Raw genomic sequence first — 23,088 nt, forward strand, 5'->3', positions numbered from 1 at the left:
AGACAGTAATGAGGAGCCAAGGCATTAATGAATGATACTGGGCTTTAGCTGTCATGACCACATGGAAATCACCACTCGTAAGTATGAGCAGGAATGGGTGCCGGACAATTATTGCCATTCCCTCTCTTTTTAAAAGTGCGCATTTACTTGACTGTTATTCATGGAGGTTTCTGCATTGATGCCCTGTGCTAAATCTCACTTTTGGCAAAGCTTATCAGGCACTCAGCTACAGAGACGGAGGGGGGGCAAAGAGTGAAAGAAAAAAAGATTCCTCCTGGCCCAGTTACTGAGTCATATCCTAAAAGTTAATCATGTAAGTTTTCTAATTCAAGTTTTAAAGAAATGGAATATTTTATTTCATGCACAGTTTTTACAATTTAATTCTCTTTTTCTTTTTCTTTTTCTTTTTTTTTACAACAACTTTGAGTCCAGCAATGTGTGTACTGTATTTCCACCACTCTGTGTTAAAGCAGCTTTCATTCTGGCTTTGTTATAAAACCAAGTCTTGTGGCCATTATTTCTGTGTAATGCCTGGCTCTAATGAGCTGGGCCTGAGTGGAGTTTTAGAGGCCAGTTATTTATAGCTCTACTGAGACATGGGTTCAAGGATGAAAAGTGCTTTGACAACTGGCAGTGTCTTTATGTTACAGAACAAAGGAGATATTCACAATGATTGATAAGGCATGTCATAGACGCCAAATTTTAAAGCGAGACAGCAGGGGTATGTGGTTTATTATCCACACTGAGTGAATTGATTAGGAAGACTTTCCTCTGCTGTCAGACAAAGTCACCGCAGCTTGAGCACTGGAGCGACACTTTGGGTGGGACAATGCTGTAGTCGGTCAGGTGTTGAGACAGTATTTGCCCGCTGCCCAGACTTATCTCAAGCTCCCAGAGCTACAGAGCTGTTCCTGTCATTGACTAGTTAGTCATTCTTTGTTATGGATCTGTATCACAGAGCAGAATCGTGCAGATATCTTTTGTAGACTCCTTTAATGACTTTTAATGGTCTATAAATTGGTTTCTGAAAACTGCTGATGATTTCAGTTTAATATGTTATTTTACATAATCCTCTAGGAAGAGCAGAGGCTCTTTTTTACTTTACCAGGGAAATAGAAATTGTCTCAAAATGCAATGGAAATAACTGTAAAGGCTTTAAACTCTCACACATTACTTATGCCTTCTGAGCAAAAAAATTTAGGTTCTGTATCGAACCCAGCCTAACTGCGACATATCACAGACCTTTCTTGGAAATGGCATGGATTATAATAAGTAAGACATGGACAATTTTTTGGACACTGTTCAAAAGCATCAGCAGGATGCCAAGTGAACACTTTGAGATCAGACTTTTAGAGACAGTGTTCAGTGAAGACCATTATCTCAAAATAGCCTGTTGCAAGAGCGATGACAGTACAGTTTTGAAATAATTTATATGTTTTAAAAGGATTTCATGACCCTGACAGTTAGGAGAAATATCAGAATCCATAAAGTAGCATGTAGTTCTCAGATTTACGTACATTGCACGTGGTGTAATCGGTCTGTTGATAACTAGCTCCAGTGGACATAAAACCTCTCTTGCAGCAGCTCTGTGACACATATGCCACATCTCTCTGACAAGTCTTAATTCAATATCTGTCTGCAGTAATTAGTTTAGCCTAGGTGATGGGGCAGCCTGTGTCTGCACAAAGCGTTAATCTTTGAGATCTCCCCCTTTAGTTATAAATATTTCATAATTCTTGACGCCCCGTTCGAGTTATGGCCAATATGTGGCTCCATAGTGTCAGACTTTTCTGGCCTCACAAGCACCTCACACATGAAAGGTCCTGTGTTTTATTGTGGCTGTTTAGCATTCAAAGTGCTGTGCATGAGACTTGCATAACAAAACATGTCACAGACATTAAAGCAGAAACTTTGGTTGTCAACACCATCTAATGGCTGTGAGATAGCCTTTCAAATCTTAACTTCAGTACCTTATGTCATGTCGCTTTGATAGTCTGAATCAGCTCACAAAATTTTGTAAATTTGTTTGTATTTTTTCATGAAAGTTGCCTGGTCACTTTTCCAACATGGTGACTGGTGACACTTGTGCTCATTTACAAAGATAAGGGGGCTGAATAAATGAATTAAAGTTGTCCATTGGAGCGGCTGATATGGCCACAGCAGGCAGAGCCTGAGCCAGCTGGTGGCCACTCTTCACTGCCTCCTCTCCACCCTGGTGCAATTCTCCCTCTGTGAAGGAAAAAGAGAACCATTTGCACAATATCCCAATCTACTGTATCATTCATGTTCTACTGTCACACATCAGACTTTATTCACCAAGTGCCCCCGAGCACGCTTTGATGAAGGCTCGGTGTGTCAAATTCTGAATTAAGATGAAGACGTTAGCTGACATTGAAACTCAAACAAGAGAGGATAATTACAGTGAGAAACAAGAAATGTACTACATTTAACATGTTAAACTGTATGGACATGTGTTCATACATCTGTTTAACTTGACGAATCACCCTCTCAACTTTTCAAAGGTTCTCCTAGCAGATTCTGCAGGTGTCAGAAATGTGGCATCTGTATTTTAAAGTAAATAAACCATTTATGATATCACACAGTGTAATGACAGAAAATATAGCTATAAGTCTTTTTTTTTATACAGGTTTCATTGGAATATGTTGTTCAATTATTTAAGAGGCCACTGTGTTCTTCATTGACCCTGACAGAGTATCAGTGTTGATCCCCTCAGACTATCTTTCTTCTTAATAGCAGTTAAATTAATATTAAGTCACAAACATCTATCAGTCATGTCTGCACTATTTCTCTTTTATCGTTCTAATAAGACGACATAAGAGTGAGTGACACTGACATTTCATGGGTTAACAGTCTAATTAAATACATGTCCAAACATCCAAACAATTTCTCTCTCTCTCTCTCTCTCTCTCTCTCTCTCTCCCCCTCCCTCTCCCTCTCTCTTTCAAAACAATTCCTTTTTTTTAAGCTAAGAGTATAGTTGACCTCTGGGCTAATTGCAGATTAAGGCCACTAATTAAAATAAGCAAACCAAAGTAATGAAAACAAAATTAAGCTCTAGCATGTTTAGAGTTTTAATAACACTAGGCCTTCCGAAACACTAAGCCTGCCATTTGGCTTTCTATGATATGATGGGCATTGTCATTGTGTAGCCATTTCCAAGTGTGAAGTCCGGTACGTTTAACCTCTGCTTGAATGTTTCCAAGGCTCAGAAGACTACCTTAATCAGACAGCATTAATTAAATTACTGGCTTGCACCTCTTGTCTTTATACGTCTGCTGATGAATGAATGGTGACTGGATACTTTTATCAGCTAAACCTGAATGACAGCAGTCATGCAGAAGGTCACGCTAGAATCAGATTGACTAAAAAGCCCTGCTTGGTAAAAGGATATTTCAGCAGTGATTTTACCTGATGAAATTTGATCTCTGACCTACTTTTCAAATTTACATATTCATCTACACTGCAGGTGGGTGCAGCTATTGGCTGAAATTCTCACTGCACGGTGTGGCTCAAAAGCATAAATATCACATCTAGGTGGCTGAGTCGGAAGGATGAATTAGAAGGAAACCACTGTGGAAAACCTCCACCTGAGATAAAAAAGCCAGTGTTTGGTCAATTAATGAAGCCACCTCGTTGTAGAATGAAAGGTTCCAATACTAACTACATACACATAAAACAATAACTATTTCTTTCTTTTTCAGTCAGAGAAATCAAAGGTGTCTGACCTTCTTTTGTAGTTTAGAAAGCTCTTCCCCTCCAGAGAGAGCTGTCTGCTCTCACTCCTCATTGAATGAGTGACACTACAGAGTTTCAACACCACCATGTTCCAAGATGGGATATGGCAGTTTGCACAAACTTAAGTCACACGTGGAAGGAACACAGACAACCAACTGTCTTGTTCTGCTACATTTTATTTGCTCGTCACTGTTTCACATGCTTCAAACTAAAGCTGTTTGAAACCACGCCAGATGTTCTGATCTACTCTCTACATCCATGTGATAATCACAAAGCTGCCAAAAGCCAATTTTCGGGAAATAAATGTGTAAAGAAGACAAATCAGTCGATGCCATGTTAGCAGCACAGATGTTTGAATTATTGATGTGGAGTAGGAAGACAAGTGGCACATTTTTGGCAGTTAGAGCAGAATATTCAGACTCCTAGAACCTCTCTTAAAGCACTACAGTAGCTTGGTCTTTGACATGCACCTGGAGGCTTAATTGGGTACCTCTGACACAGTAGATGCAACTTTGTTTTTGTTTTTGTTTTTTTGTTTTTTTTTCCCCGTATGAGCTCATCCCCTCCTATCTGGATGTAGGGTGCAGGTTTGAACCACTGCAGGCATCTCTCTCTCTCTCCAAAACATCACTTGTTTTCCTTCATAGCAAGCTTTCACTTGCTTTGCGGAGCGAAGCTGTGCCCTGTGTGCTTCCAAGTTTTCCAGCCATTTGTACGCCTCCTTCCTCCCCCAGTACCCTGCAGCTGTGAATTCTGCTCACATACTCATCATGGCTGTATTTATAAAAAGAAGAGCACCTCACTTTCATTCCTGATTACAATAATTGGCCAACAAAATTGGGATAATTTTTAATTAATTATGAGCATGGACATTAGAACTGCTGTGAGCAGTTACAGCCATAGTATTGATAGATTTCTCAGCATAATTGAAATGCAGGGATATACTCAGAATACTTCAAATTCTTTACATCACCTTGTCTTTTGTTTGCACTGACCCTGCCTTTCCCTTTAAAGCCCCAGTCATGCGGGCCTGTTTGGAATTCAGGCCCTTCTCTGGTAGATACACCCACAACATGCTCCTCTGACTCCCCTGACAGAGTTGTTCAGGGGAGTCATGACCATCTCTGATAAATAAGAGGCAAAACCTGTTTACTTGTGGTCAGGAGGAGCATCTTCATCACCACACAATATTACAATGTCAAGTAATGACAAGAAAATAAACAACTATTAGTGGGGAGTGAGCATGTTTTTACAGTATTAGCATTTTTTTTTATTAAGAACAATTATACAGTGTAACATTTACATAAATGTTCACAGCATTTACTTTTGATAAAATGCATCTCCTGCATACAGTGTGTGTACGTCTGTGTGTGTCCAGACCTGCCTCGGTGCAGTGGTGGATAGCACTGTCGGATCAAAGGTAGAATGAATGTTCATTCCACAGTTGAATGAAATCTCTTTGTAGGGAGTATTTTAACATCAGGCACAAAGTCTCAGCTGAGCATTTGTCGACAGTTTGCAGTATCCATTGAAATACTGTGGCTTTCAATTCAAAAGAGAAGGCTTCCTAGAATTGGATTCTGATCCAGTCCTAAGTAGAGTTAAAGCCAGTACCCTCGAGCTGTTTGGGTGTAAATCCATCTCTCTACATCTCTCCAAAGCTCTCGTCTTGATTGCTATTTGGATTCCTTGCTGCATGCGGGGCATGAATAAATGAGCGGAATCTTGATCTTCTGCAATATAAATGTTCTTCCTAGTACCACTTCAGAATAGATTGACATGCAGCGGCTTCATCTATTAACTTGGTCTGCAATTTTAGTGACTGATCAAAATATCTTTGGAACGTTGACAAAAGGCGAATGCTTGTATCCAGGCTAACTTTCTGTATACTTACACAGTTGGAGGTGACTTACTGACTATCTTATAGCAATGAATTACGGATGTTTCCTGTCTTTTTCCTAGAGTGATCTTCATGAGAACACACCACCATCTTGTATGGGTGTTTAGTACGATAGGTAGGAATTTGTGTACCTTGAACCATTTACTGTTTAACGCAGACAATAGTTTGAATTCCTGCTACAGTCGACCCACACGGTCCTGCACGCTAGGCTGGTTATTTATATGCTTTGCATTGTATAAAAAGAAGGAACACAATGTTCCCTAGCTGTTCTGAATAGAAATCTTAATGAATTAATAAATCTTGGCAGCAGAACCATTCCTGACTGACAAAAAAACAGGACAATGAAGCCCACAGATGGCAGTGGGGAACAGTGTCTCTGTGTGTAAGCTGATAAGTCATGCACTGATGAGTCCATTTCTTAATTGCAATGAAAACTCATTTTCAAATCTGGCTGAAGAGGTAGGGTTATTAATTGATCTTTTAATTAAAAAGCCTGCGTTCTGTGGGTTCTCTTGGCAAACAATAGTTTGTAGCTAAATAAATCATATTCAATCTTGAAGCACACCAATTAATCATTAATAGTTACATGAGGATCGCTTAAAGCAAGCGACTCAGTGAAGCCCTGTACATTAAGGTGTGATGCTTTCTACACAAACCCTGTCCATTAATATTAAAGAGAAGGTCAAACATTTTATTCATCATTAACATGCTTATATTCATTCACTTTGTAGAGACATACAATTGGAGAGGTCATCTTTATTCTGATGACAACCTCTATACAAGGCATATGTAATGGAAGTCGGTCTGTGATCAACCTGCAACTGGCCATTTGTCACCTGGCAGGGCCTTACAGCACCCATTTTTCTGCCGCGCCTGTGCTATTCCTGGACCCAACCCCTCACCCCCATCTGGTGGAGTCACCAGGAATCCAGGCATGATTAACAGCACCACAGCATTCCCTAGACACTAAATTACCTGGATTATTGGGCCTTCATGATTTTTAGTGCACTGCTTTGCATTACTCTCCACATTCTGATGGTGTATTACACAATATATGATGATATAGGACATGCCAGCAAGTTGAAATTGGAATTATTGTATTGGACTGGATTTTATGGCTGTGATCTGTCTTAACAGATCCCAGTGCCAGGACCCAAATTGGTATTATTGATATGCATATAAAATGATAGCATTTTGGACCACCTACAAAACCATGGGGGATATTTTTCTTTATTCCAAAATATTGCAGCAGTTGTATGTCATAAGTGGTAAGAGGGACAATTACTTGGGGCCCTGGTACTTATGAATTTTTCTCTCTTTCAGAAAAGAACTTTAATGGTGGTGAAGTTTTATGATATGTGCCCTTGATAAGATATATGATGATTGATGGGACATGTGCCTGTTCTGACTGGATCATTTAAGGAGAAATCTGGGTTTGTATTCATAGTTACTACTTTTCAGTACCACCACCAGGAGGGAGAGAATCTAGCGCTCATTATATATGTTGACCTGCAAAATCTTCTTGGTAACTTGCTTGCCAGGATTTCAACCAACTTCTGATAGGAGGACAGCAATCCAAGTTCCAACTTTGAGTCCAATAAAGAAAGGACAGTGTTCTTTTTGGCAAATAGCTGATCTAGCTGGTAATAAATTAAAGGAAACACATCACAATGCTCTCTCTTCCAAAAAGGAAATCGGCAGACAATTTCCCAGTGGTTTTGTGTTCCCAGTGTTGGCATGAAAGACAGGGGCTCTATGTGTGAGGTTTCAAGTATTGACACACCTGCCTGGGCCACCAAGTGCACTGTCCAAGTAACTATACAGCACGACAGCCAGGTCACCCTGGCGCTTTCAGAGGCTTCAGATAATCAATGGCCCCGCACAATGACACCAATGAAGGATTACAAGGATTCACTAAGCCTCTGTCGGTCGGCATACTGCATTGATTTTGTTATACTTGTTATTGCTTATTTATATTTCTCTGCTCTAGAGAACTCTTACCATTTTTTCTTCTTCCCTTCTTATTTTTGAGTGCACATTGTCAAATGTCAACACTCTGATTTGACTTTATCGCAAGCTTTAGCAGCCCTCTTATTCTATGCTAGAGCTTGTTGTAGTTCTTCCGCAAAGATACTGGTGGAGTCTATAACAGTTTTGTTGGCTGTCTTTATGGTGTGGTGACCGCTAACGCTGGCTGTGATTAAACTACAGTAGATACAGATCTGAAGTCAGAAAAGTGTTGATACTTTGGATAGTTCATAGACACAACGGTACACACACCCACAGCTTGCACACATACCCACACAAAGACACAGCAAGCACAGACATCCAGTCAAGGTCTACTAATACCCCCCAGCATGGCATCCAACTTTTCATACAGTGATAAATGAACAGGAAAAGCTCTAGCATAACCCATCGCTTAATTCACTGTCTCAAGTCCTTCGTATTATTCAGCTCAGCCACGGAAGAAGGAAAATAGCTGTATAATTGGCACACATATGCAAGGACAGAAAATCAACATACACTAGTCATATGAATGTGCTCATTAGGATGCAGAAGGAGGCTGGTGAAAGGGCATCCATCATCACAGAGCACGCTGTCACCTCACTCTGCCTCTCCTACATGATCATACACCACATGTACAAATGCTCACATGTATCTTTTACACCTCACACAGATCGGTTGCATCCCACCTCATCTATCTATGTGGACTCTCACAGGTTGACAGAGAGACAGTTCACACTGTGGGTCCATGCTGCATTCCCTTCATTAAAATGGGGCTCAGTTGTTGGCAATACCACTGTCTCAAATGAATGCATATATTTGCTATAATGAAGCATTTTGTTATTTTCTCATACCTGGAATACACGTCAGAGGTACCCTGTTTTGTACGAACAGAGCCTTCAGACTTTTCACTGTATTAATTTATGACTGCAGTTTTGGGAGTGTGATGCCAGTTAGTGCCTTCGGGTTGTGTTGTGCAGGGATAGCTGCAGCAGGCCGTACTGTACTGAGGTCATCCGTTAGGAACATCTCCAAATGCAATTGGAAGTAAAGGTTTGCAGGCGCTTGGCCAAGCCATTCCACTGGATACAGGCTAGAGCTCTGACTGACAGGTCGTTCTTAAAGGCTCATTGTCAGGAATATAAATAGTCCACACCACATCTCACTTTCAGACATGGATGGGCAATTTACTGCTAGCTGCAGGACTGACCCTGAGAGTGTGGGCTTTTTCCATGTATCATATGGTTTTAATCAGAATCTGTGTGAATGGCATAAAGTAATTTTGCTTGTGTTGTATGTCAAATGGCTGTGCATCTGATTTGGTGTTCAGAACACATTTATTATTTGTCAGGCTTTAGGGAGTCAAGCCAAGTTTACATAATACGTACCGTCAGATTGAGCCCTATGCCTTGTTATGATTGGTTCTCCTGTTGCCTAGCCTCTGTTGATTAATCGAGAACAGTCATAATAATACTGGTGGGTATGTTGCACTCTACGCATTCAGCTCTGCGAGGTACAGTTCTGCTGTCAGCAAGCACTCTTTGTCCTCTACACCCCCAGTTTATAAATGCATCACTCGGACGATGGCCATTAATTACAAATGTAACAAGTGAAACATTTTTATTCCCATGATGTGACTAAGGGAAAGGTAAGAGTGCTGGAAAATCTTATTGTCTGACTGGTTTTGCCCATTGTTGTAAGTCTACATAAATTCAATTCATTAATTTCATTTCTTTCATGGCTGTGTTACTATAAGCGGGGTAAATATTTGAAGTACAAAAGGACTGGGCTGCTTTAGAATCCGTCCATATGTAAAGCTGCCTTGGTGACACTGGCAAAGAGATTTACACCACATTTCAGCACATGAAAGGAACCTCATTCTGCATTCACAGAACCTGCCTGTGCCATTGAGTCTTTGAACTTCCATTAAGCCATTTATCACCATGCAGTGCAATTCATTTCATTTTCCTAACATCGGGGATGGATGCCCTCTCCCCTCCCCAACTCCGCCTCTATAGACTCTGAGTGTTGAGTTTACAATATGTAATGTATGCACTGACCAGGACGTCGGAGGTTGTCATTTTCAAGGTCAACAATCCTCATTCTCCAGCGCACCATGTATCACTTAAACTTTTTCCTTTAAATTGCCCTTCCGCTTGTGATAACACAGATTTTTTTTCTTTAGACTGACATTTTTTTCCCCTGCTAACATATTTTATCTCTTTGTCTTCTCTAGTTGCCCCAGCTATCCATGAGATGAAAAGCCATGGAGTTGGCTTGGGGCGCACAGCTCTGCTAAGGTGCGAGGCGGCTGCTGTGCCTTCTCCAACATTCGAGTGGTACAAGGGTGAGAAAAGGTGAGCCCAGTTTTATTATACGAGTTGTTTTGACGGCAGCATCACCCCAGATTTCCGCTGGATATGGCTTTGTTGTTTGTAGCTCAAATATCACACTGGTAACAGGTACTTTGTGGTTTTACTTACGCATTTAATAACATTTTTTACTTTTCTAAATCTAAACATCTAAAGTTTCTAAAAGTATTGGGCAGTACTGTGTTTGAGCAGTACTGTGCTGAATGGGTTTTATGTTGTATTCTAAACTGTAATCTCTAATGCAGACATTTGGCAATAATGGTGGCATTATAAGGTCATACCTTTACTTGATTGTGACAAGTACATGATATAAAAGTCATTTGTTTTATTTATTTGATTTTTACCTGTGACAGTGCATTTGTTTGTTCTCCTGTTCGTCCATCCTCTGGGGAGGACTCACAGAAATGTTCCAGCAAGAATCATTTGTGCCTTGTCCTCACCTTGCATCCTAATAAAATGTTTGCTGGCAACTGGCTTAAATCATTTGCGACACACACATCAATCAGTCTAGATTCGAGTGTCAGTTCTTGAATTTAAAAACCAAATTACCCCCATTACCCATCATTTACCCACTCCTAGTGAGCACAATTTCAATCATCAGCTCACACTGTGCTAATTGTAATTATGGGGTGGATTCAATTTATTCAAATTGCTAAGGAGGCAAGTTGGCATGATTCTAGTCTTTACTTAATTCAAGGACTTGTTCTTTCTTTGACTTCTTACGTGGCATAATGGTGATTTCTTCATTTACTCATCATCATGAAAAGGACATGAGCAGAGAAACTGTAGTTAACTGTGTAACTTCTATATGCCATTAACACTGGATGTGACTATTTCCATTTCTTTGTAAGTGAAATGAGGGCCACTTTTCATCTTGGCTCTGTATTGATGCAGCCATACCATCAGTGCATTGCTGCTGCCACTTTGTCTCTATCAGAAGTAGTGTGACAGTTTTGACAAGCAAATCTTTCTCTTGATGTGTCACTGCTTTCATTCTTGAATGGAATTGTGTGTGTGTGTGTGTGTGTGTGTGTGTGTGTGTGTGTGTGTGTGTGTGTGTGTGTGTGTGTGTGTGTGTGTGTGTGTGTGTGTGTGTGTGTGTGTGTGTGTGTGTGTGTGTGGGGCTTCTTTCACTATGACAGAGGGGAGCATTGACTAGTTTGATGTTGAACTAGTGAAGTGGCGAAACACCCGCTGAGAGATCAGTGAATGTTCCGCTAACATTTGAGGACGTTGCTGTGGGATTGGGAACAACAGATTTGTGGATATTTGCTGGACATAAGGTCACACATAGTGTTTGAAACCAGAGCAACTTGCAAGCTAGAGATAGTGTGTGTGTGTGGGGGGGGGTAGAAACATGTCTCTTCTGTGGAGGTTTTTATGGTTTATGATGTGACACTGTAACAGTGACAGAAACCACACTCATAAAAACAAACTCAGCTTTAATATCCACAATAATCCTACTACCAGGATGCACAGCATATGCCATTACAGAGTGAATTTTAATCTCTACAGGCTGTTAAAGATCATCACGACCACCAAAGTAAACAATTAAACATTCATCTGTTTCACAGCACAGATGTCAGGCACAACTGGAATGGGATTTTTTGTAATCCCCCTGCACCTGCAGCAAAACGATGAACAACATGTCAAGTGGCACCCAGCAGGTTCACCCCTGGGTCATTTCTCCCTCCTCTCAGTCCCTCAAAGCGTCTCTCCAAGACAGACGCGAAAGACCAAGGGATAAATAGATCTGCTGAAGAGGGCGATGAAGCACTTTACAATCTGAAGCTCCACTAAAGGACGACAAACATTTATACCCACCAGGAATGCCCCCCACCCTTAACTTGTTGTAATTGTGCTCTGTTTTCAGGATTATCAAGGGTCAAGGCATCGACATCAAGAGCCTCAGCTCCAGATCAGTCCTCACAGTGAACAACATGACAGAGGATCGTTACGGGAACTACACATGTGTCGCTTCCAACAAGCTAGGGACAGCCAATGCCAGTGTGCCTCTCATTCGTAAGTTGTCATTCTATCTGCTTGTGGCTAAATGGAGTGGTGAAGAATCAGAGGGCTGAGAGAGTGTTGCGGAAATCAGTGGGGATGCCCTGAGAAAGGGTTTGTGTTTTTGGTGCAGCATTGTTGATATAGGATTTAAAAGTTAGTGTTGCAACTGGGTGCCCACATCTCATCAGTACAAGTGGTTTCTCATTTCCTAGTCATCAGTTTTTGTGAATGTTGGTTGTCTAATATGGTTGCAAAGTCTCTGTACGTGTGTGAGTGGGTGCTTTTGAAGTCTACAAGTCCATGTTTACTAGAATGAAACACCATCTGAAAAAGAAATTTTGCTTTAAGTAAGAGCATTGCAATTACAAAGGCAGCTACACAGGTCAGTTAAGTTGAATGCCAAACAGCAGTATGGCTCAGATTTTAAAGAGGTCTGAGAGTCAGCCCTTTCACAGTTTTTCAAAGCGCCATGAGGCATCTATCTGACTTTCTGAAGAGGCCAAATAATCAGAGGCCAAGCTGCTGGTGCCTTGGTGATAGACTGCAGAATTATTTAATGATTTGAGAAACACTTCTACATAAATTTAAGTACTGAAAAAAACACAAATCAGAATATTTCCTAAGCACCGTCAGACTGAGACAGCAAAATACAGGAGCAGGCACAGAACACCCGCGCGTCACAGCAGAAACCCGGGTTCAATCCCCAGGTAGCAGGAGCAGCGGCCTGGTTCTGTGTTTCAACAAACACAAGTGGCCGTGTTCATGGTTGGGAAGCCAGTGAGGGATCATGTCCATGTCACTGCACTAGCAATTCCTTGTACAGTACAGGGTGACATCATAGGGAGATAGTGTGAACCTCTGACCACATTAGTAAACGTTCAGACTGAAAACAGCACTGCATTTAAAAGAAATGTAAGAGGCTGTGTTGGTGGGCGCATGTTTGAGTAATGGGTCCATGAGTTTTAAAGCCTTCATCAGATTGCAAAACACCGCACAGTGGTCTATAATAATAGGAAGAAGGATTTTTCAATTCACAGCAGTTATTATTTCATCTTTTGTCACACAGTATAAATTAGCGGCGTTCACATTACAAAGTCACGTACCAAGCTTGCTGATATGTAATTACCCATGCGGTGATTTGCCGGAAGACATTTCAGAGCGCACATACAACAGAGTTGATCCAGGTTCAACTTTTTTGCCTGATCACCTTGTTTTTTTGTTTTTTTTTAGCAGCTGCAGCAGCACTGTTGTCTGCTTGAACACAACCTCAGACCTCCCCAGTGAAGGCTGGTGACTGTGTGGCTGCCTACTCTCTCCCCAGGACAAAACTAGATTTAGGCAGTAATAACAATGGGAATTGGTCATTGTGGAGAAAAAAGGAGGATAAAAACACAAAGCTGGATCAGGACCCCTGTGACACAGCTCCAGAAAATAATGTACATTACGAAGTTGGTAATTATGGGGCCTATCATTCAAAAAAAGCTTTTTAATACCGCCATCACACAAGCGTTTATGCCCTAGTATGAGGAGGTTAGAACACAGACCCATGAGCATTTAGAAAGGCTGTGCGGTAGAATGAATCAGCTTTCACTCTTTTTAGATGGATTTGATTTGAAACAGCCTACGACAGTAACAGTACAAGCTACCAACTGCTGAAAACACTATAGAGGTAGTTGATTTGTACTATATGTTGTAGAGTAGGCAGCCATCTTACCATAGTCATGAGTTCCACTGACTGAAGCGTAGCCCAGTACACACTTGGCAAAAGCACAGTATACGTAGATGAGGACATGCCATCAGTTTATGACAAGACTAATCTCTGACTCCAGTGGCTGATTGAGGTTCAATGATCACTAAAGTATAATAGGCCCATTATGTCAGGGATGCTCAAAACACAGAAATTATAAATAAATAAATAAATAAATAAAAATAAAAAAGGGGGGGGTGAAAGCACCTTAAAAATGCCCTAAGGCTTATTCCCACTTTAGTCCTTACCAGCCAAGGTCTGTGAACTGGTCAATTAGCTGACCAGGAGTACAAAGCTTTTTGGATTCCAGTTCACAAACAGGGTCACATCATAATTTTCTTACATTTTAAGATCGTCCAAACTCACTTTTAAACAACTTCTAGAGTAGTTTGATGAGTCTGAGGTCCATAGTGGATGCACACATCTTTTTTTTTTTAAGTATATTTTTTGGGGCTTTTTATGTCTCTATTGGATAGTACAGTAGAGAGACAGGAAATGGGGAGGCAGAGAGAGGGGGAATGACATGCAGCAAAGGCCGTCCGATGCGGGACTCGAACCGGGGCCGACTGCAGCGAGGACTGTAGCCTCTTAGACCACTACGCCACACGACTCCCCGGATGCACACATCTTTTAAGCTCTAGAGGAAATGGTTTTTATCTACTTTCATTTCTAAAATAACAAGAAACTATTCTGTGTTGTTGAATGTTCTAGTATGCGTCTACATACTGTACATTCTCAAACTTGTCACTCTTGCTTTCTTTATCTGTTCGCCACTTATTCTGAGCTTCATACTGAATTCCTTGGTCGGTGTTTCATTTTCCTTCACTGTTGGGCCTTTGCCATTATTTTGTCCAGATGCTGTACCTGCCAAACGGCAACTCGAGCAATGACAGCACGGGGCAGGGGAACATATCTCCCTCAACATTTTAGAACAAGTATGGGTTGAAAAAAAAAAAAAAATTCTGTTTAATGTATTCACTGATGAAATATGAACAGGTGAATTAAATTATTCACCAGTTTGCACTGCACCCTCTGATGATAACACAGTCCCTAGCAGGCCAGAGACTCCGAATACAAAAAGATATTTCTGTAGAGTTGGCAATTGTCAAAGGAGCACTCCACTCTCCTGTTTGTGTATGCACAAGAACATCAAAGGCTTGTCTCAGATCCTCAAATGGATGATCTTAATGTGACACTAGCGAGGCCTCAAAGGCAGAGCAGCAAAGAAACCCTCAGAATAGATAGAGGAAGCAACTTCCTGTGCTGCCACCCCCAACTTCTCTCCCCTCCATTCCCTCTCTTTATCTCTTGGTCTTGCTATCGTGGCTTTGTCTATCTGATTCTCCTGTTTCACTCTCTCCCTCCTTTGTCTCTCTTTCTCTCTCTCTATCATTCTCTTTCTCACGCACATACAGTCTCTCATGTCTCTCCCTTTCTCTCTCATGATCACCACTAATGGAAGAGAGGCCAATTCTGCTGTTGCTCTTAATGAGAAATGGCAAGCAATCGCCGCAGCGCACTCTCACCAGTACGTTGACGTAAATAACGAAACCCAGAGGTTAGATTTCACCACGGGTGACTTTGGATTGCTATTTTAGAACCAGTCGATAGCTATTGATGAGCAGGATGGGAAGGGGAAAAGGGGGCATGCATATTTGATAGAGCATCATATATTGAGGTGAATTTTAAGTGTCAACACAATGAGGGTGGTTTGCGGCAGAGAAATTGACTATGTATGTTAGTTTCTTTGGTCGTTTCCATTACACAAAGAGGTTTAGTAGATGCACATGAATTGATAAAGTCAAGTAACTGTCATCCCCATTTAGAAATCTTGGAGTACAGCCTCTAGGGAAAAAAGATAAAATATAAACCAAAATATTAAGCATTCAAGGCTCAGTTTCATTAGTCTGTTGACATTAATCTAAAATTGAAAGGTCCTTATCCTTGAGCGGCATAAATCCTTTTTGTCTTAACTTAACAGAGTCACTTAAAATTGGTTCAGCAAAATACTCGCCATTATCACTGATGAGATGAACTGTGACTGTAGAAAGCCTTCTCTCAAGGAAAGTAAAGGCATTTGTCTTCCACCCGAGGCAGCCACCGGAAGTCAGATAGTTTGTTTGCTCTTTCAGATCCAACAGGAATGGAAAAAAAGAAAAAAGGATTTGCATTCTGGCTTTGTTCACATGTCTACATGGGATGTTCTGACTAATTTCTGAATTTTTGAGATGAGTTGGATGGCCGTGTCCTCACTACATTCTTGTGTGGTGGTTGGGATTCAGTTCTGCCAGTTGTGTCAGACCATGTGGGTTTTTGTGCAGTTAAACCATTAGTCCAGGATTGTGATCTCTTTCAGCTAAGTACCACTTTAAGCTCTGTGTTAAAAATTGTAGTAAAACACAAACTGGGTTCTTTGGAGCAGAAAGAAAGCATACAACCTCTTTGTCACTACTTGTTGGAGTAGTAGTGTTTGTGTGTGTGTGCACAAAGCTTTTGTACCTGTATTTTATACCTGATCGCTTTTTGAATAACGCTTGTTATCACTTGTCATAACTGTCTGTACTTCTAAACCACTCCTAAGTTACAAAGGTGTAACAAATTGTCCAAGATAATATGCTTGAATGATAACATAGAAATACTCCGAAATAACTTTGAAGGCTTCTTGTGTTTCTATATGTGTTTGCAGATGGAATATTTGTATTTAATTGATTACAACTGTACCAGCGCTTGCACAGGTGTAGTCAGTGCTGTGATTCATTTTTCGTCAGTTAGATTTAATCACAAGACACAGGCTTTCTCTCAGTATCTTCATTATATTTTCCTCATCATTCTCTGGATCAAATCGAACCACAAAGTGAATACAATAGAAAAGCGATCTCAATTTTTTTTTTTTTTTTTTTTTTGTCAGTTTGTATTAGCAGTTGTCCAAAATGAAAGTAGTCAGACTGGAACAAAAACTGCAGTGTGGAACTGGATCGATCCATTTCTCCGTAAACTAAGAATGATTGCAGCTTCATACAGAAGGAGTCGTCGTCAACTAGAGGGTTATGTGCTGGTTGTTTGTTGATTTACTACTTTATTTGACAGAGACAGCGTATATTAATAATCATCACCATACATTTGCCAGAGCTATCCTAATAGTTGTTTTTTGGACAGATTTACAGTCAGCATGTTTATTATTGTATAGAATATAGACATGTTGATATGGTTTTGTTTATGTAACATCAGGGCTGGCTTTGCAAATGTTTGTGGGGTAAATATTATAGCAGGCTCAACAGTATGAGCATTTCAGTTGAATTTACTTATGAAAACAGATGAGACATCTCTGAAAACTAGGAAGACCTAGCAGGTCTGAGGAGGGAATGAAAGTTCAAATGAAAAAACACAGAAGACGAAAAACCCACCAAGTTAAATACTTAGATCCAACACACTGTGACAACATGTGTGAGTGAAAATGTTTGATAATCGATTCATTAATGAATATAGTCTTGCCATTATTGTTGAACAAACATAGAAACACACGTCACAAATGTGTGTGTTACATTCTGCGTTGTTTGTCATCACCTTAAGTTATTTTACCCATCAAAGGTGTTACTGCTGAGCTGAGCCCAGTTTGTGCCACTAGTGTTACTAAATGAGTTTTACATTTCAAGGTCATTTGACAACAGTTCAGAAGGGATTTTCAGAATCCTCATATTTGAATTTCAAACCATCTGGATAAAAAAAAAAATACTCCATCCACTGCAGAATTTAAAAGATTAAAGAGTTTTTTCAAGTTGCACATATTTCACCTAATCCAAACAAGGATGGTGTCTGGAAGTGGTATATCACCTTGCTAAAATTGTAAGTTTCATAAGTGATAATAAAAATAAATATTGTCAGTTTTATTGATATATATTGATGTTTCCAAACTCAGAACAATATTTTTTATTGCAGTAACATTTTAAAGAGCAAGGGCACATGTCATTTCCTCCTGGTTCTTTAACTTTTTGGGTTTTTTAAAGATTACTGGGTATTTATATTTTGTGACTTGAACGTAATGGTAATTCATAAGGCACAAACTGGGGTCATGTATAGACTCATGTAATCAGGCCAAAGAGAATCAGCATTTTATATAAACCAGTTATTCTTTAATGAAAGATTCAAGAAAAAAACAAAGAATTAAAAGAAATTATGAATTATTTGTAAATGTACCTAAACATTCACTGCAGGCTGCATTTCTCACAAATTCTCTTTGCACATACACATATACACTACACACCACACACACACATACACACACACACACACACACACACACACACACACACACACACACACACACACACACTTTATGATTTTAGCTGAGGTATAACAATCACCAAACTGGCAATCCCTATTTCAACTTCCAATTTCATGTGCTAGATGGAAGTGAACTGCGATGAAAAGACTGAGGCTGTTCACTCCAATTTTCTGAGGAGTCCTCCAGCTTAATTGGTCAAGCTCTTATCCCCCAGCCCACCTCGGCTTAGCCCTGGAGGAGATTTTCTCCACCTATACCTCTGCCTTCATTTCCTCCTTTCTCTTCTCCCCTCCTCCCCCCTCTGAGCAGTAATCGGAAGAGACTGATGGGGGAGAAAAAGAGTTACTCACTCTCTCTCTCCATCGCTGCTCAGCCTCCCTCAGGCAGGAGAGACACTGCTGGCTAGTTGGTTAATGAACGTCGTGTTCGTTTGTCACGCTTATCAATCACCGCATGTGTAGGTGTCATTTCGACATGTCTCCTCATCTGCCATTGTTGTTGATGATGTTGTTTGTTCCCACACCGTGTGATTGTACCTGAGTCATGGAGCAGAGATGCAGGAAAATTGGAGCTAAAGGTGCAACCCGAAATGTGGGTGTGTGATAACAGCTTAAAATGTAGGGAAATAATGTTGAAGCCATGTGGGGAAGCAAATTGTGTTCATTTTGGTGTTCAACTATTCGCCCTTCTATTTCTTTGTCTGCATCGGTCATAAAACAAGTTGCATCTATATTTGATATTCAGCTGTTTTCTGGTTGATTTTGTTTTAATCTTAAAAATAATTTAACACATATCAAAATGTGCTGAATAAATTAAACATGGCAAGGTTGCACTGTCCTTTATTTTTCCCAAAAACACCCTTTACAGTGTTGCGCCATTTACCTATCCTTTGAATGCCTGCATTTCCATATTTAAGCAATCAGAAAATCCATTAACATTTTCCAGCCACACTGCGATGAGGAAATGTTTGGTGCTGTAGCAGAGTCTTCATCCTGCAGCCCAGCGGGCAATGGACTTTATACCCACCCACACCCCACCCACCATCACTGAGTCCTGTAGGAGACCAGATGCACTGCTAAGGACATTCATCCCTGGATGACTGAGCCCTGTGGATGCTCACAGGATGATACACGCTCTGGGCAACATTAAAAATGACACAGGATAAATAACTAATTAGCTGACTCACAAATTAACACAGTTGTTAACACCAACTATTCCATCATCGTGGAGGGATAAGTGAGGAAAATATTTAAGAATAGCCCAACAATTCACACAAAGAATGTGTCCCTGCATGACAATAACTTGATAATGCCCTCAAATGGAGCAGTGAAGATGAACTGGACGCACAGACTGCAAATTTTCTTTCTTTCTTTTCCTACCCACTCCTTTAAGGGGTGCTTACTGCAATGTCGCACAAAATTGCCATATTTTATCTGTCTGAGCTGATTGTTGATTAGTATTATTGACTGAGGAAGTAATTCACGCACTGCTGAACAAACTCAACAAATTGAGATCATATAGATATCTGTGTGGATCTTTGCTTTTATCAACTTCCTGTCTTGTCTGTTCGGTGAAATGTAGGTGTGTGTGTGTAACTTAAGTATTAACATTGGATTACCTTGGATGAGCTAAACTCTGAACAGGGCCAACATGAACAGTGATTCCCACAAATCATGTCACATAAATCTCTTACAATATCCCGTCTACAGGAAACAAAGAGAATAGCAATCCATGAAATGAAATAGCTGCGAAAACTAATGTGTTTTATCTTGCAAGTGAGCAAGCTGCGCAAGAGGTCGACTGGCGTTTACAGTACGTGAAATGATGCGTTGCTGTGCTGAATGAGAGAAAGAGTCCAAGTCAGTCTGGAGCTGTGAGGGAAAGATTGCATGTCAAAAGATATGTTCCACAGTAATGGAGGAGTGTCTGAGAGCTCATGAAATGATTCACTGGTGAATTCATGCTCAAGTATTAATCAGATAGCACCCGCCTGCCTGTTTGAAGAAAGAACTAAAAAGAAACTGCCTTCACATATCGGCTCCCCCAGGAGTACTTGAAGTGGAAACATTTGTGGAAGAAAAGATTAATTCGACCATTTCTCCACCAATATACCGATGGAAAAGGCGTATCATTCCACGTATGAATACTGATTCCTACACAATTTCCCCTTCAAATAGAATGATGGAATCAGTCAGAAGCAAATGTTTTATTGTTGTTGGTATCACAGTGGCCTTTATAACAGCAAGACGGCCATTACACAGTTCACACTTGAGAAAAGCGACACAGATTACAGATTGAGAGCATGGTGTGGACGAGGTGAGCAATTGAAAGTTCCCATGTAAATGGATTAAAATGGAGAGTCTAAGTAGGCTTCTGCACTGTTGCATGCCCTAAATACAGCAGCTCACTGCAACAACCTAAAGTAGAATTCTTTTTGTGTGTGAAATGCGTGTGAGGTGTAATCATGGCTGCCATGGTTTCCCTTGTGACAGATAAGCTCCTCCTCTGCCATGAAGCCTTCTGGAGGAAGTTGGTTTATACCTTTGTGGGGAGTATAAATAGTTGTTTTTTCGCTGCAAGTACAAGTCTCACTGTTTGTGTCAAAAACGCAAAGCTGAAAACAACCCTATGAGCCCGACCACTGCGTCGCTTTGACTTGATGGCGCTCATGGTAAAGCTTTGCTTTGCCACACATCCCCGATTCTGCTCCCAAGTGAGTCACCGCACAAACCTGGTCACAGCTTATCTCAATGCTTGTTTACCAAACAGAAAGCCATGTTATTTATTTATTTGTTTCACTTCAACTTCAGATCAAATGGGCAGCAATGTTTACATTACAGTGATATCTTCAAACCAAAGTAGCATTAGATAATGTATTCCTCACAGCAGAGTCTGGATTTAACTCTCAAGTTTTGGAAGCCAGAAATCAAAGAAATTAGCTAATTATTAGGTCATTGGTGTCAGTAACCTTATCAACACCCAAATGTGTTATGTTTTTTTTTTTTTTTTTTTTCTTGGGCTACACTATCATGCGTCACTTTTATTACCTGGACCTGTTTGACCCTTGCATCAGTTTAGTAGCTATTATAGATGGAATTTTGATTCCTTCCGCACCAAAATCTACAGGAACATCTTTACCACAAATGTGACTAAGCATAAAATCTACTCTGTGTGACATTTTACACATACACTTCATGCTGCCGTGCTTCGGTCGATACACTTAGTTCTAGTAGTCTGACACACTAGACTGAACATTCATGGACGCCACATTATTCCATCTCCCAAATGCCACCAGTGGCTCAGCCTGAAATGAGTTCATAAGGTAATCAGATTGGGACTCTTGAGTTCGCTCCTCAGAGGGATCAAAGCCAGACTAAAAGTTTCTTTTTTTTTTTTTTTTTTAGTCAGTTCATGCAACCTAAAAGAAGGACATAATATGGCAAACTGCGCTATAGCCTCTGGAAAGGGAAAATAAAGTTAAACTGATGTGATTTAAGAACTACCCGGCAGGTGCAGATGAAATTATGGGTGCTAACTGAGCATGGTGTGATCTTGCACTATCAAAGTGAGACACAGCCAGTTGTTTAGCATACCAGAAGTATGATGAAAGTTTTTTTGCCCGGTCACAAAACACCTTCGGGGCTTTGGAGCAGCCTCAGTTCCCAGGTTCCCCTCAGTTTTTGTCTTCGCTGTAACCCATGCAAATCCGAGGCGACTGGGGGGATGAAACGTGTTGTTTATGAGCATGTGGAGGTTGCATCTTGCCACTGAGACACCGGTCCTTAATGCATGGAGAGGATTTGTCTCCATTCCCTGTCCTTTTGTCCTTGCATGCATTTTTATTTTTTATTTTACGTCTCCATTCTGTTAATAATACATGAATGTCCTCTTTCCCTCCCCCTCCCTCTTCCCCCCCTCTCCTTCCCTTTAGCAATTATTGAACCCACCACCACTAGTGCTGTCTCAAGCCCAGGTCAGTATGTCACCATGCTGTACACCAAATCAGCAAAGAGGTCCGCTGCCTCATACTAACCTGAGCCGAAATCCTCTCCTCCATCTTGATTTATTTCAATTGGCTGGCTGGAATGACTTCTGGGTGTACAGCTTCATTGTATGTCCTTTATTTCTTTTGTTTGCATTTCCTTCTTTTGAATTTATTTTATTTATTTATTTTTTGTTAATTTTGGGCTGGCTTCTACAGCCTGGCTACATATACCTCCTGCACCCTGCGTCATCGCAACACCCTGCCCCCTTTCCTTTCATTAAACCCCACTTCTGCCACCACCACCCCCACGTGGAGCAAACAGTAGTAGTCATCAAAGTGGCTGTTCCATATGCCTCTATGCCTCTGGGTCTGGTGCTTTTCATAATGCTGATGGCTTCTTCTTCTTCTTCTCTTTCTGGCTTTCTCACCACCAACACCACCACTCTCCTGCTCCACAGTGCTAGCTAAATGCAGTATACATCAAAGGCAGGACGCTGTTGGTGTCAAAGGCCCTTGGTTTGTTGTTTGCAAGATGGAATCTCCGCAGCCTTTGTACTTTTATCACTCCCTTTCTGCCTCCCTCTCTCTTTCTGTGTCTTAATCTTCCTATATCCCTCTCCCTCCTTTCTGTCTCTGTTCTTTCCTCTTTCTAGAACAATCAGTTGGCGCTCTGCCACCCTCTTTAACCTGATCTCCTGCTAGTGCTGTTGTCGGTGCTACACTGTCAATGTCGCCCTTGTTTCCCCCCTCGCTGTATTCTCCCGCTTCCACATTCCAGCCCAGAGTAATCCCCTCTGCCTGGTCGTCTTTTCTCCCTCTCTAATGGTTTTAAGCAAGTCGCAGAATGTAATCTCTCATGCTGGTTACATTATTTTTGCTTAATACTGTTCACACGCACAGTAACATGCAGACATGCACTCACACTAAAAAGCTTTCACTGGCAGGAATGGTCACAATAGACATTGAAATGAAAACATGTTGAAATATTCAAACACCTGGACTTATGGTGCAAATCTAATCACATGTGAGGAT

At 40.8% G+C, this 23,088-nt stretch overlaps 1 protein-coding gene across 2 annotated transcripts in view; it reads left to right on the plus strand.

The window, feature by feature from the left end:
- Positions 1-23,088, plus strand: part of negr1 (neuronal growth regulator 1) — a 139,014-nt gene that overhangs the window by 82,140 nt on the left and 33,786 nt on the right. The window contains exons 5-7 of one of the 2 annotated variants that reach the window (XM_056379460.1): positions 9,897-10,017; positions 11,906-12,054; positions 22,003-22,044. In XM_056379460.1, the coding sequence (XP_056235435.1) occupies positions 9,897-10,017; positions 11,906-12,054; positions 22,003-22,044 (312 nt within the window). The remainder of the gene's footprint in view (positions 1-9,896; positions 10,018-11,905; positions 12,055-22,002; positions 22,045-23,088) is intronic. The other variant, XM_056379461.1, reaches the window with a different exon arrangement.

This window comes from Seriola aureovittata, chromosome 6, assembly GCF_021018895.1.
Source record: "Seriola aureovittata isolate HTS-2021-v1 ecotype China chromosome 6, ASM2101889v1, whole genome shotgun sequence".
In the NCBI taxonomy this organism is placed as follows: Eukaryota; Metazoa; Chordata; class Actinopteri; order Carangiformes; family Carangidae; genus Seriola; species Seriola aureovittata.